Raw genomic sequence first — 16,650 nt, forward strand, 5'->3', positions numbered from 1 at the left:
GTGCTGCCTTTGAGATTCTTGACATGGGTATAGAATGCTTTGTGGTTGTCCTTAGAATCGGTGGTGATTTTATTTTCATAGCTAGCTTTGGATGCTCTTATAAGGGATCTCAGTGTCTTACTGAGGCTGACCAGAGAGCTCCACCACTCATGGGATTTTACTCTCTTTTGCAACAGTTTCTTCCTTCTGTTGTACAGTGTTTATGGCAGGGGACCACCAGATTGGCTTCCTTTTTTTGGAGGATAGCTTCTTGGTTCTGTTTGGGATAGCACGATCCATGCACTCATGTAAGTGCTTATAGAGTGCATTTATTTAGGATTCAGCAGTCGTAACTGTATTAGCCGTCTGCATGGGTGTCATGACGTTCGCCACTTCTGTCTTAAGAAGCATGAAGTTGGCTTTGGAGAAATTTTTTACTGTGGTTTCCTTAATGTGGGGTGGGGGCGGGATGTGGATATCTAGGGTGATTAGCTTATGGTCTGATCTGACCAACCAGGAGTCGACTTCGGGTGTGGAACACCGGTCATTCATGTTGGTAATGACTAGGTCTAGGATATTGTTGCCCTTGGTGGGGGTGTGGATAAGTTGATCCAGGACACTGGAATTTATGAATTCCAGAAAGCGTTGAGCAAAGGAGTTGGTACATGAGTAGTTTTCCCAGTTAATGGTGGGGTAGTTGAAATTGCCCATTATTAGGGTGTTTGAACCCTAATATTTTCCAGTATATCAAGAAAAGAGGAGTGGGAATCCTGGGGCATGATGGGGGATCTGTAGCAAGCTACAATTTGGATTGCAGTTTTGCACAGAGTTAGTTGCACTTGGATAACCTTGGATGCATTATGCTGAGCAACTAGCCTGGAAGTGTGGATATCTTTAATGAATATGGGCACACCTCCGCCTTTGGTGTTCTGGTCCAGGTTACATGGCCGAAAAGTGTGGTATTATAGCCTGGTAGTGCAGGGGGTGCTCTTTGGAGCCTTGAACCAGGTCTCAGTCACTGCACAGGTATTGATGTTCTCCATTTTAAGGAGTGCCTTGAGTGAGTGCATTTTGAGATTTAGACTTCTAGCATTGAGTAGCATTACCCTCAGTTTTTGCTTGCCTGTTCCTGTTACATTTGAAACTTATCTAAAAAAGGCACTATAGGGACGGCAAGAGCCTTAGCCAGTATCCGGAATCCCATGGTCAGCAGGTGCAGGCCATCTCTGGCAAAGCATCATGGTTTGTCGACCATGTCGTCCCAGGCAGTCAGATACTGGATCCCTTAGAATGACACCAGAAGCTTAGCCAATTGTTGAAGTCAATCATTTTGTCCTTGTACTGCGGTATCATTCTGGGCGATGGCAGAATGCTTCTCAGAGCTAGGGTCATACCTCCCTGGGCTACGGCAGAATGCTTCTCAGAGCTAGGGTCATACCTCCCTGGGCTACAAGATCGGAGAGCTCTTCCATGTCTCTTTTCATGTAGTCCAGGGAGGTACGTCTCTGGTCGTTAACACCAACATGGACAATGACGAGTCATATTTGTACTTGGTTGTGGAGTGACCTGAGTGCATGGGTTATGTGGCAGATCCTGGCACCCGACAGGCAGCTGACAGTAACCTTCTCCTTGTTTTGCCTGGTAAGTGGGACATCATTGTGCTTGACTATAGATTCACCTATGACTAGTGTATTGGGTACGTTGTTTTGCCTAATATATTATATATGTTATAATATATATATATATATATATATATATATATATATATATATATATATATATATATATATATATATATGTTTGCCCATAATATCTGAATAAGTGAGTGGGATTTTCATGACTGCATCAAGGAAACATTTTCGTTCCTTCTGTGTTTTTTTTCTTAAGTTTTGGATTTTTCTTGGTATATTGATTGATTTTTCTTAGTATATTTTATTTTTTATTTTCCATTTGTTTACCAGGTTAGTCCATCTGGACACAAGATGACCGCTTTCAGCGGAGGCTGAGGGAGAAAAGCTCCGGATACATAGTAAACAATTATAAAAAATAATAAAAATAGATTATACAAACAAACATAGCTGTTTTGTACAAAGAGCATAGAAAGTATAAAAGGAGTAAAATCAGAGTTTTACAATTGATGCAGCATACAGTGGTTAGAATATTGAGAAACAAACAAGATAATATACAACAAATATACAACTGCTTGAACATAAATTCAAAAAGCAGTTTCCATAGACAAACAGGGTCATAAACTAGAAATCATAATTATATTGATATGATTTATATTGCATTTATCTTGTTTTAATGATGGCATGTGTGTATTATTGTATGAGGCATATGTGTACAAATATTTGTATTAATCTATGTATTTACAGTATATTGACAAAGTACTGGGTCACATCAGAGGCTTGGGAGGTCATTGTTAAGAAACTGAGAACTGTTGTAAAGCTTGGCATTGAATACCATAAGTTCAGATTATGCTGTTAGAGAACTATGTAAAGATAACCATGTCAGCAGTCAGAATGCATTATAAACTGAATGTTTTACTGTGCACAATAAGAAATGGATAGATTGGCCCAAACTCTGGATTGATGTGTGTGCTTTTTTATTTATTTATTTTTTATTCCTGGGGAAATGCTGTTTAGAAGTGAAGAGACATATAAGGGAACAGTTTTAGTTGCACACCAGGCTGTGATTTTTTTTTTATGTCTATTGTCATGCAAAGCTGACAAAATAGTTGAATCTACCCAAGCTGGAAATGTGACATACTAGCCCACTGAAGGAGGAAAGGTTGGAGGAGTAACTTGGCCAGGAATTGAAACTTGCAAAACTGCTCCTTGTGAAAAGTCTTTATCTCAGTAATTTGTTGACACTTTTGCAAGTTTCTTTCAGAGAATGTGTAGTACATCAATAGGAACAACATTTGTAAAACTCAGCACACACCAGTCAATGACACATGAGCTGCAGACTCTCAAACTTGGCATTTTTTTTTTCAGGTGGTCCATTCTAAGTGAATGGAAGGTCTAGTCTGACAACAAATGGTAGGGCTTTTTGTTCTCACAGTCTGTGCATGGAGACAGATTTAGCTTTCCAAAGGAATCACAATGTCTGCCCCCATAAGGGCAAACAAGAGTAAAAAAAAACATAAAATTAGGAATGAGCACTTGCTTTAGGAAGTGCAGTAAATCATGGCAAGATAAAAAATATATGTTTTTTTCATTGTTTGCACGTAGTGGTCCTTTAAATACTAGAAGTCACATGACTGCTCAGAACATCACATCACGTAATCAAATACATTTGAAGAGACAGTGAAGAAAATGTTTTTAAACCAAAGTGGCAAAAAGCACATTTGTATAAAATGTATTGTTAAAACAATTTTTTTTCTTAAATAGCCCTTATCTTTAATAGACTGCTGATGGAAATCGAGTCAGTTAATAGTGGAAACACTATTGCATTGAGTGTAATCTGTCAGAAAAAGTTGTGTGCCTCTTAAGTTTCCACAAAATTCTGACGGTTAATAGAATGTCTGTATAAAGCTTTCTTTTGCATCATGCATCTTAATGCCATCTATTCACATGCTGATGCACGTTTCCTCATAGTGTGTTCAGTTTTTTCCTATGTAGAATACACTGCAAGAATCACATTTTGCAACGAACAACAACCCCCAAAGTTCCACAGGAAAAAATCTTTTCTACCATGGTGCTTTCCCCTACAGTAACCAGTGATTTCTTGTAACTGGCTAATCAGGCATTTAAAACCCATTACAATCCTCACTACATTTTGATAAGTTTGTCCTCCGTACTCTTCCTACCCAAGATGCATTATTTCTTTATTTTCTACAGATATGTATATTTGTAATTTCATGTCTGCGCCTAGCATACTGTGCAGTGTATAGAACGGTGTCTACATCTTCATCTTCCCTTACTGAGAAGTTGTACTGACAAACTGTTTCAGTCTAAAATAACACTTAAGTGACCAGTTTTGTCCCGTGTTGTAAATGCGTGAAGATTGTGAAATGTTAATATGTTTAGTATGACTGACAATTTAGTTTGAGTCATTGGTGTTATCAGTTTGTGTAGTATGAGCTTTTTTTTTTGGGGGGGGGGGGGTCTCCTGAGTCCCTTATGAAAATGGGAATTGCCTAGTAAGACCAGCCTGTTCAATAAAACACAAAGTAATAATCTGCTTCTATATCCAAACTGTGTATTGAGCTTTGCTGTTGTTTCAACCTGGTGAAATTAATTTCTTGTTTTTGTTGCAGTTAAGTATGAGCGTATTAAATTCTTGGTGATTGCTCTGAAAAGCTCAGTGGAGGTATATGCTTGGGCACCGAAGCCTTACCACAAGTTTATGGCATTTAAGGTATGAGATTGTTACATTGCCTTCTCAGTACTGTCAGGACATCTAGGAAGTAAAAAAAAAAAAAAAAGTGTAGATTTGGAAATTGGAAATGTGGTTAAGATGCTTTAATATTTGGGACCATATAATTCCTTTTTGCTCTATAAACATAACGTATGAAAGGTGTTGTGTTAAATTATTTTCTCTGATGGCTGTTTTTTTACGTATGCTCCATTCAGTTTTTGAAAATCCTTACTTCCAGTGTAGTACTGTTCACCCTTTAGTATCCACGGTGCTTCTGTACTATGACCAGATCTTTTGACTTTGAGTGCATGACTTGGTCTTGCGATTGCATACTGAAATTAAAGTTAAAAAGTTGAATAGTTAAATTTACACCATTCTCACCATCAAACTTCAGTTGGTTCTTAGTTTGCCTTCTCTTTCCTAAAGCATGTCAGATTTTAACACTGTGTTCTCTTTTTGTGTGTATGGGTATTTTCTGTAAGATGCTAATAGGGATGGTAGTACCTGTTTAACTTTGGAGCTCGGGCCTGATATGCCTAAGAGTTCTTTCTAAAAAGTCTGGAAATATTGCATTCTTTTGATTAATTCATTACAGAGGTGGACAGGTGAGCCCCATGGCTGTTTTTTTTTTTTTGGTACTATTCAAGACTTTGAATGCCTGGAAGTTAGCACTAAGGATTAAGGCTATAGTATTTGATTCCTTTCACTTCCATTTGCCTAACATGCGACTCTTAAGCATGTCACTTGGCCAGAAACTGCTCCTGGGTCATCCTGAAAAGGGACATTTGTCTCCAGTTGGAGCACTCTGTTAAAATGTATAAAATAAGTAAAATAAAAATGTAGCAAGTATTAGGTTAGTTGGTGATGTTAAAAAGTTTGGTTTCGGTTGCTGATTTTTGGTAATAAACTGTGGCTGACTAATCAGATGCACAAAGCTTCTACTTCTGTGTCTGTTTTGAGAGAGTTCAGTAACCATTAGCGCACTGTAGTATTTTTACACTGGAAGAGTGGAGAGAGAGGAAAATGATATGTGACAAAGTTCATTATCATGAACTGTGCAGCAGCTAAGTGAATAAATCAGGACCGACTTAAGTACTGTTTCAGAGAGACTATATTGGGCTGTGAGCCAGTTACAAGAGGCACAGTTGTTGCAAGCCAGAAAAAAGACTTTTGTGATGCTTTTTTCACAGTGGGAAAAGGAGGTTTCATAAGAGAGGGGAAGCTGCTTGTGACCCATCTGCAGCACTTGGGTTGACTGTTTAAGCAAAGTTTGTTGCATTTCAAAATATATGCATGGAAAAAGACTGAAGTTTTCTGAGGCTTTAAAGTGACAGCAGATGAGCAGTTCAGATTTAGATCAAGATGTGGCATGCCAACCAATGTTTGCAGTTAGTTGAGAAATAAGTAGAGATTGAGGAAAGAGTTCAAATGGGCATTCCTAGACCTGGAGAAGGCATATAAGGCTTCAAGCTGGCTGATTTGAGAAAGCCCGCAATGGTTTTAAGTCCCAGAAACTGACAGAATTAGTGCAGGGTATGCTATTCAAGGACCAAGTAATTCAAGTACGAATAGTCATGGACTCATAGTCACCAGTGGGAGTGGGTGTGCATCAGGGTTCAGCTTTGAGCCCACTGCTGTTCATACTGATGATGGCACTACATTTGCAAACAGGTCAGAGGGGACAGTCCAACAAAGCTGCTGTATGCAAATGATGTGGCATTATTTGCAGACCCTGATCAAGAACTTCAGCAGATGATAGGGGTGTGGAATACAAAACTGAAGGCACATGGGATGACACTGAGTACAGATAAGGCAGTTGCCATAACAGTAAATGAGTGAATCGGAAGAATCTGAGAATTGAGATAGAATAATAGTGGAACAGTCTAGTAGCGTCAAGTATGTGGGAGAGGTGGTTGAGGAGAAGGGAAGTCTGAGGCCAAAGCTATAATCAGAGTGGCTGCAGCCAACTGACAGTGTGTCAGGGGGTAGTGTGTGACAGAAGAATGCCAAAGAAGCTGTTAAGTAAGGTATACAAAAGAGTGGTGCAACCAGTTCTGCTGTATGGTACAGAAACCTGGGCAGTGAAGGTAGAGCAGTTGAAGTTACAGGTGATAGAGATGAAGTGTCCGAGACATGGTAGTATGCACATTGTGAGACAGATGAAATGACATCAGAGCAGAAGCCCAAGTTGCTCCAATTACAGCAAATGTTAAAGAACAGCACTGTGATTCAGGCACATGGGCAGGAAAGCAGAAGACAATCTGGTGAAGATGATTTTGGACAGAGAGGAAGAAGGCAAGTGGAACCAAGGGTGTCCAGCATAAAGATGGATGAATTGTGAGAGAGAAGACCTGTGACGGGCATGACTGTCAAAGAAGGTAGGAGAATGGCATTGAGTCGAGAGATGGCAGCAGTTGATGCGATACCCCACTCTCCATCTAGAAAAAAATGGAGAGAAAGGGGATGATGTAAAGTGATATCAGAAAGTAATGGAGAAAGGGATTAATTGCTTCGAACATATAAAGTTCATTGCAGGGACAGTATCAGAGATGTCCTTCAAGGATGCATCTGTAGTCCTAACAAATGGGTTGTCCTGTCGTCAGGCAGCCCTTCGGTCGGCCGGATTCCAAAGTCTGGGTCTGGCCTCGGCTGGTGTCGCACTTCACCCGACGTCATCTCTGCTGGTCTTCGGGTATAAAGGCATCAGCCGACGCCATTTTCCTTAGTCTTTCTTGCCGCGTGGCGCCCGAAGCAGAAGCTGTTCGCAAGTGCCGGTCGGTCAGATCCAGAGATTACTACTACCGAATACTACTTCGAAGACTTCTAAAAAGCTAAGTACCCAAAAAGTGAATAACTGTTTAACTTGTGGGAAACAAATACCTCATAAAGATTTCCACTCTTACTGCTTACCTTGTTTAGGCCCAGACCACGATGTAGCAGCCTGTTTAGCCTGTGCTTCCTTCAACCGACGAACGCTTAGGCGTCGGTCGGAGTTTGCTGAACAGTTTTTCGGCTCAGATTTTGCGTACATTATGCCGTCGGATCCTCCGACTTCTCAAATTGTTAAGAAACGCAAAGAAAAAGACCGACACTCGCGGTCCGCGGTTTCGGCCGAAACCACGGTTAAGCAAACCGCGAGTGTCTCTGTTTCGGCCGAAACCGAGCAAACGGGTCAATCTTCAGCCGAATCCATGACTACTACCGAGGCTCCTGCTACCCTAGTTGAATCGGCCTCTGAAGTTTTGCCTACTAATGTGGTTTCTCTAGAATTATCGGACACCATCCCTTTGGATGTCTCTACCCCAGCACGTGGTGCTGCTAGGCCTCCTGCAGCCATGTCTATTAAGGCCTTTGCCAGGGCTAAAGCAGCCAAAACTGCTAAGTCTGTGCCTGTTAAGCCCCCCTCTCACAGGCCCAGTTTCAGTTCCCAAATGCTTACTCTGGCAGAGGATCTCATCTCTTTAATAAGGGGATCCCAATCTCACCCAGACAGGGCCTCTCAACCTCCAGAAAAGAGACCTAGAACAGAGCCCCCTGAGCCAGTGTCCTCAGATGACTCTTCTGATGATTCAGACAATACAGACCATCCAGAGGCTCCTTTTTCTACTTATGAAGATTCCGATGCTGAAGAATCTATTCCTTCTGCCTCTCCACCAGAGGAATTTTCCTTTGGGGAAACCTTACATGCCATGAGAGAGCAATTCCAATGGCAGGGACAAGATTTCTCAGATTCAAGAAAAAGGCTTAGGACCTTTCTACACTTACCGCAACATAGGCCCTTAGCTATACCTCCAGTTCTTCCTGTTGTGGATGATGCATTTAATGATGTTTGCACTGCTCCTGATACTTTACCTCCAGCCCCTGCCAAGCCCGATAGGTTTTACAGGGTTCCGGACACTCATCACCACCTATACAAGGCTCCCCTTGCAGATCCTGAGACTATCTCCCAGGGGCCTAAGGCAGTAGCTTCGACTTTAGCGAAAAACCCTCTCCCTTCTGAAAGGGAATCCAGGTCCTTAGAGAGATGGGGTAAAAAAGTATACACCTCTGCTACTCTCTCAGCTAGAGCTTTGAACTGTCAGTTTCATATGATCCAATACCAAGAGTTTATGCTTGATCAGTTAACTAAGAAACTGTCCTCTGATGATTCCTTAGATAAGAAATATGTTTTAGAAATGGTGAATAACATTCAGCAGGTTAGTAACCATTCTTTAAAATGTGGCTATGATGCACTGGAGGCTTCATTTAGATCAGCCATGACTGGCACAGTTATAAGAAGGCATGCATGGTTGAAAGAACAGGTCTTGCCGGATCATGTTAAAGCAAAACTATTAGATGCTCCTATGGATAAGGTCAGTCTATTTGGTTCTCCTGCCCAGCAAGTAATGAAGAAAATGGAAGAGAAGGCAAAATCTGTACAAACAGTTAAAGATTTCTTACAGGTTCAGCCCCAAGGTTTAGCAGGAACTGGCCTTCTAAAAATTGGTCCTTTCCAGACTCCTCTAAATCTCAGAGAGGCAGGAATAGACGTTCCAGAGGCAGAAATCAATCCAGAGGAGGTGCCTACAGAGGACGCCAGTGGCAAGGCAATAACCAACGAGGCACAGACACAACCACTGCCACTACAACAGGACAAACACAGTGACTTGGCTCTGACACCGCCTTCCAGGGAACAAATAGCAGCACCCTTAGGCGGAAAGTTAGCCTTATTTTCAAAAAATTGGCACTATATCACGAGACAAGTGGATTTTGCAAACTATAGACCAAGGCTACAGGTTTCATTTCCACACCTTACCAGTAAAAGAGGAATGCCAAACCTACCACCAAATCAAAAAACAGAAGCTCTAAAACAGATAGCTCAATTAACAAAGATGAGAGCTGTGGAAAGGGTGCCACCTACAGAACAGGGCAAAGGATTTTATTCCAGACTCTTCCTAGTACCAAGAAAAGAGAAAAGTTGGAGACCTATTCTCGACCTGTCCGCTTTAAACACATTCATCATTGTTCCAAAATTCAAAATGCTGACCCTACAGCAACTTCTTCCCATGCTGGGCAAGGAGTGTTGGCTGGTAACTCTAGATCTCAAGGAGGCATACCTGCACGTCCCCATACGACCAAATTGCAGAAGATACCTCAGATTTCTTGCAGGATCAGAGCATTATCAATTCTCAGCATTGCCCTTTGGCTTATCTACTGCACCCAGAGTATTCACAAAATGCCTGGCATCAGTAATCGCTCATTGCAGGCTACAGGGAATCCAAATTTATCCATACCTGGACGACTGCCTGATACAAGCGGACATCAAAAGCAAGCTGACACAAGACTTACAAAGAGTCATTTGCTTACTACAAGCCCTGGGATACACAGTCAATTTAAAAAAGTCAAGACTGATACCATCCCAAACAAGAACATTCTTGGGTGCAGAATTGGACACAGTAAAACAGATGGCATTCCTAACTGCAGAAAAACAAGAACATCTCCCTCTTTACTTCTTGGCATTAACAAAGCAGAACAAACTAACAGCAAGGAAAGTACTGCAGGCCTTGGGCTTCATGGCATCATGCATAATCCTGGTCCCCATGCCAGACTGCATATGAGAAAACTACAGTGGTACCTAAAGAATTTATGGTCTCAACACAGGCACAGCTTAGAAACCGAAATACCACTAATCCCATGCCTGAAACAAGAGTTCCTATGGTGGGCTCAAGCATGCCAGTCAAACCCAGGTTTGCCCTTCCACAACATTCAAGCAAGCCAAACCATCACAACGGATGCCTCAGACCTAGGTTGGGGGGCCCACATGCTGGACAAATGCATTCAAGGATTATGGACTCCAGATCAGCTGCACCTGCACATAAATCAAAAGAAATGCTGGCAGTAAAACTAGCAATCCAGAATTTCAGACCATTCCTCAAAGAAGGCCAATTAATGATAAGGACAGACAACACCACAGTCATGTGGTACATCAACAAACAGGGAGGCACACATTCATACCCCCTATGTCGAATGGCTCTGGACCTATGGAATATGGCTCTGAGCTACAACATCCAGTTACAGGCAATATTTGTACCGGGAAAAGAAAACATCCTAGCAGACATGTTAAGCAGAACTACCTCGGATGCTCACGAATGGATGCTACACCCCGACATCTTCAGGGCCATCACAAAAAAATGGGGAATGCCACAAATAGACCTATTCGCATCCCCACTCAATCACCAGATCAAGAAATTCTGCAAAAGGACATACCACCCACTGGCTTGGAAGGTGGACTCTCTATCCTTCAGTTGGAAAGACCTGACAGCATATGCATTTCCACCTCTTCCATTGATGCACAAGGTACTACTGAAAATCAAAGAGGAACGTCCAAGGATAATTCTGATAGCTCCAAATTGGCCAAGACAACATTGGTATCCTTTGCTGAGGAGCATGTCTCGGGGAGGAACGTGGACACTACCCCTGATTCCTTTGCTGTTAACGCAGAGCGACTACAACATCATGCATCCAAACCTGAAAACTCTACAACTGACTGCCTGGAACATTAGATAAGAGCAACAAACCCAGATTTATCCCAAAGGGTTAAAGACATTATCCTTGAGGCCCGCAGACCTTCAACAAGAAGGAACTATGCAGGAAAATGGAAAAGGTTTGTCATTTGGAAGTTCTGAAAGAGGAAAAGATGTGTCAAAGATAGATATTGCCAACATCCTGGAGTATTTGGCAGAGCTTCTCCATACAGGCCTGTCCTATTCCTCCATCAAGATGCATGCATCAGCTATTTCTGCAGAATACAGCTTCGATCCCCCTGTCTTCTCACACCCTCTACTCAGGCAGTTCCTCAGAGGAATCAAGAATGTAAAACCTCCTAGGAAACCACCATTACCAGCATGGGACTTGAACTTTGTGCTAGAAAAACTGACACTCCCTCCATTCGAACCAGCAGCAACAGCAGACCTTCAACACCTATCCTGGAAAACTGCTTTCCTACTGGCAATTACTTCAGCAAGGAGGGTTTCGGAACTACAGGCCTTAATGGCAGTACAACCCTTCCTAATCTTCCATCAAGATAGTGTCTCCATGAGAACTAATCTTACATTTATGCCTAAGGTGGTATCCAGAGTGTCTCTAAACCAGGCAATCCACCTACCTACCTTCTTTCCCAATCCACAGAACAGGGGGGAAAGACTGCTGCATACCTTGGATGTACACAGACAGTTGCGCTACTACCTGGACAGAACCAAGGGCAATAGAAAAACTGACCAGCTTCTAGTAGCTTATGCAACAGGAAGGGAAGGAAAAGCAATTTCCAAACAGACAATCTCCAAGTGGATAGGAAATTGCATAAGATTCTGTTACTCCTACCATGAAAAGCAAATTCCACAGAACATAAGGCCTCATTCTACAAGGGCTACAGCCACTACCACAGCTTTCTTACGAGGAGTGGCTACCAAGGACATTATTGAGGCGGCTACTTGGACCTCCGTGCATACATTTGCCAAGCATTATAACTTACCTCTATACTCTAGATCCCGAGCAGGCTTTGCCACTGCTGTTTTGCAAGGGATCCTAACTACACCATAATTCTTCTTCCTCCTCCCTAGTTTGGCTATGGTATTCTACCCATTTGTTAGGACTGCAGATGCATCCTTGAAGGACATAGTACAGTTTTGTACCTACCATAAATGTAGATGTCCGAACAGGATAGCATCTGCAGTCAGGATTACCCACCCTCCTTCCCCTCTGTGGTACTCCTAGGGTATTTACCCTCCTAATAGCTAGCTGGGGGGGGATCTCTTATGGTGTATTTGTTTGTATATATGTACATACATGCTTATTTTTTGTGTTTGCCTTCTACCTTTTTGGAAACATTGGCATTTATCCAAAATTTAGCTTTCCAAGAGGGCAACTGGCATCTGGGGCAAGAAACACTGAGGAAAATGGCGTCGGCTGATGCCTTTATACCCGAAGACCAGCAGAGATGACGTCGGGTGAAGTGCGACACCAGCCGAGGCCAGACCCAGACTTTGGAATCCGGCCGATCGAAGGGCTGCCTGACGACAGGACAACCCATTTGTTAGGACTGCAGATGCTATCCTGTTCGGACATCTACATTTATGGTAGGTACAAAACTGTACTTTTTAGTGCATTAACTCAAATGCTTTAGTCATTTTATTTATTGATGTATACATATATAAATGTGTTTCATTGAAGCAAACATTCTAAAGAATGATTATAAAATGGGTGATCTTTTTAGATTGATTTAAAAAAAGCAAGTAAAATAAATTGCAGGGAAGCAAGACCCCCACGCACCCCCACACCACTTTCTGATTGTTTACCAACTCTGAGATTGTGCAATATTGGCTTATGAGCAAATTCCCTAACCCCAATGGACTGCAGTCTCGCATGTAAAGCAGGCTGAAAAAGCAGTGTGTTCACTCGTAAATGGAAAAAAAAAATCTTCACAAAATAATTAGAAAATATATCACTAAAATTCAAAGTTGTCAATGTTTCTTAGAAAATTTTTATTTAAACTCCTGACCCAGTCATATTGCAGACTCAGAAATGGCAATTCAGCTGTTAGGTTATTGACGTCACACTTGTTCAATAACATTAGCTGCAGACTTCTAACAGGAGTGAGAAAAAAGTGAATAGAGGGAGATGCACACAGAGAAGTGAAGATTAAGGTTTATTTCTTAATAATGACAGATTTATATATAACTGATAAATTGCAGAGTAAGAATTTTCATTCCAGTGTAAGGTACTTGCTACTTCCACGAAAGGGTGTGGTAAGATTGACATTTGTTACACTCCTACAGACTTGAATAAACATATGTTGTATTGAGAGTTCAAAAACGACTCGGCCAGTAAATCCAAAACGCAATTTATTGCACTAAAATAGCTGTAAAACACAAACAATTATTCTCTCTAGCACCTTGATCAATGCATCCAACAGAGTATAACCCTACTTTTCAACATATTCAGTTATATACAAAAACACAGCCAATAAAACAATTTAAAATTTCATTGCAAGAGCCATTTCCTATTAAGCTCTCTATTTAATCCCTTAGGGTGTAAAGTATCAAATTTTAAAATAAAAATTGCTTCTTTATGTAAGGTAATAAATTAGTCATAATGACTACAGAGCAGTATTATAAAATGTGTATGGATAATTTAAATTATGAGGAGGTATATAGGGTTGCAGTATAGAAGGAATATGAAATGGCATTGTTAGCTAATAATGAATTAATACAGAAGGGGCATAGACTGGGATACTTTACAAAAAAGATGTAGAGAAGAAGTTCTCAATAGAGGTATGTTCAATGGCTAAATTTTATTGTCTCCCTAAGTTACATAAAAGTGAGAATAGTCCCCCAGGCCTCCCCATAGTCTCTGCATGTAATTAATTTCTACACAGTATTGGTAGTGTGCTGCATGAACAGTTATTGATAAGTGGAAAAACTGCCGTCTTATATTAAAGATACCTTTGATTTTTTAGATAGGGTGAATAAAATTCACTGGAATCCAAATAAATACTGGATAGTGATAGATGTTAAAAATTTGCATACAAATATTTCACACTAATTAGGTATTGAAGCACTGAAGTTCCATTTAGGAGATACTCCATTAACTTATTATTTAACAGACTTGGTACATTTTTGTCTCAAAAATAACTTTTTTGATTTTAATGACACTTTGTACCAACACGTTAAGGGAACAGCGATGGGAGCAGCATTTGCTCCAATTTATGCAAACCTATTCATGGGTTATTTTGAGGTACAATTTTTGTACAGAATGAAGTTTTTTAGAAATCATGTAGTGGAATATCACTGCTACATAGATTTAATTTTTCTATGTGATGGTGGTAGATCCAGTGTAACTGAATTTATTAAGGACTTGGACCAAAACACTTTTGGTATTAAGTTTGATGGTGCACAATGTGGAGAAAGTGCAACTTTCCTTGGTGTTAATTTGATAGTAAAAGGAGGGAAAATAGCTACCTCTGTACATCGTAAATTTGAGGTGGGAGTTAATTTCATACACTGTTCAAGTTGTCCTCCACCTCATTTAATTGATGCTCTCCCTTATAATGAATTATTACGTATCTCAAGGCTAACTAGTGATAGTAGTATAATGGAGGAAGAGATGGTAAAAATTTGTGATAGATTTAAGAATAGAGGTTGTAGTATGGAATGTCTAGAACAAACCAAGAATAGATTATTACTAGGAGAGGAGTATAAAAAAATCTGATGTATATAAGGGCAAACCAGACAGAAATAGAAACAATGGCCCAGTGGATAAAATGCTTTTTGTGACTACATATGGGGTTCATACGGAACAACTGGTGAAAATTATTATGACCCATTGGAACTATTTGACACAGGATTCTTTGTTGGGAGAACTCATACCACAAAGACCTGTAGTGTCTTATAGGCGAGGAAGAAGCACTAAGGATATGTTAGTGCATGCTCAGTTTAAATTCCCTATTGAAAGGTTGAGAAAACGTATTCAAGAACTTTGCTTTAGAGCTTGTGGTCATTGTAGTATATGTAATTATACAGTATACACTTTTGAAAATATAAATGGACAGAAGTATTGTTTATGTGACAGTTATAGCTGTATGACAGAAGGTATTATATATGTACTTAAATGTGAATGTGATTTATTTTATATAGGAGAAACTAAACGCAGTTTTCAAGTTAGATATTTAGAACATTTAAAAAATATTAAAAATGCGAAAGTTGAAAGCCCTTTAGGGCTACATTTCAAAATGTACCATAAAAGCGATGCTAAAAGGTACTATTATGGAAAAAGTTCATTGTGCAAAGGGCACATGTTTCAAAAATAAATTACAACATAAAGAAGCAATTTTTATTTTAAAATTTGATACTTTACACCCTAAGGGATTAAATAGAGAGCTTAATTGGAAATGGCTCTTGCAATTAATTTTTTAATTGTTTTATTGGCTGTGTTTTTGTATATAATTGAAGATGTTGAAAAGTAGGGTTATACTCTGTTAAAGGCATTGATCGAGGAGCTCGAGAGAAGAATTGTTCGTGTTTTACAGCTATTTTAGTGCAATAAATCGCGTTTTGGATTTACTGGCAGAGTCGTTTTTGAACTGGCTTCACTAGTAGTTGTTCATTATATGTATTGGGAGTCCCTGCAATAGAGATGGCTTCCCACCTTGTATCCCCTTAACTAATGTAACTAACTTTGAGATTACAAAATCTTTAAATTATAAAAGTATTCTGTTGAAGTCCATTTCATCAAGCTTCTAGGTGAGTGATGGCGAACCTTTGACATGCGTATCAAAGGTGACACTCCATGACATTTTGAGACACACCAGCATTCACCAACGCCCGAGTTAGCAAAGAAACTGTTTGCATTTGTTGCTCGTGTGAAGTACATTGAATTTTTTTGTGCCAGGAGCTAGTTCAACAGCAGTGCTGCAGAAAGGAAGTCATTAACCTCAGACTACACTTTCTTGATATTCTGCAAAGGGCAGTGCTTTGTTTTCTCCACATGGTTACACTTCTGCAAAGGGCAAGTAGTCTGCATTTCTAGGAGTGTGCTGTTTTACATTACTCTCAACTGTCCCTCTTAATCTCTCCTACAATTGGCAACTTTTTACACTCTATTTCTACAGATCTATATAGTGTGTTATTTAGGAGTGTGTTAGTTTTAGTTCAGAGGCAGTCGGGGGTCACTGTGGACTAATCCTTCATTTTTGCCAAGTGTGTTCTGTGAGACCTATCTGAACCAAACTATTGAACTTCCAACTTTTTTCAGTAATCATTCTAATCAGTTGGAATATATGTTGCATAAACTTGATGTCCACAGGCAATTGAGATTCTATTTGGACAGGACAAAGGAATTTAGAAGACCTGAACAACTCTTTGTATCTTATGCTGACACTAAGAAGGGATTACCAGTTTCTAAAGGTACCCTTTCCAAATGGTTAACTGACTGCATTAAACTTATCTACTCTTCAGCGAACCAAACATTAGAGCATGGTGTGAAGGCCCATTCAACTAGAGCCGTCTCCACTTCTTCGGGGGTCACTGTGGACTAATCCTTCATTTTTGCCAAGTGTGTTCTGTGAGACCTATCTGAACCAAACTATTGAACTTCCAACTTTTTTCAGTAATCATTCTAATCAGTTGGAATATATGTTGCATAAACTTGATGTCCACAGGCAATTGAGATTCTATTTGGACAGGACAAAGGAATTTAGAAGACCTGAACAACTCTTTGTATCTTATGCTGACACTAAGAAGGGATTACCAGTTTCTAAAGGTACCCTTTCCAAAT

General features: G+C 40.3%; 1 protein-coding gene across 1 annotated transcript in view; it reads left to right on the plus strand.

Moving 5' to 3' along the window:
• The window catches only part of MINK1 (misshapen like kinase 1), a 1,658,622-nt gene that overhangs the window by 1,590,860 nt on the left and 51,112 nt on the right, over positions 1–16,650 (plus strand). The window contains exon 31 of the mRNA XM_044077078.1: positions 4,241–4,341. Within this exon, the coding sequence (XP_043933013.1) occupies positions 4,241–4,341 (101 nt within the window). The remainder of the gene's footprint in view (positions 1–4,240; positions 4,342–16,650) is intronic.

Source organism: Protopterus annectens, chromosome 7.part0 (assembly GCF_019279795.1).
Source record: "Protopterus annectens isolate FY-2018-M chromosome 7.part0, PAN1.0, whole genome shotgun sequence".
Lineage (NCBI taxonomy): Eukaryota > Metazoa > Chordata > Ceratodontiformes > Protopteridae > Protopterus > Protopterus annectens.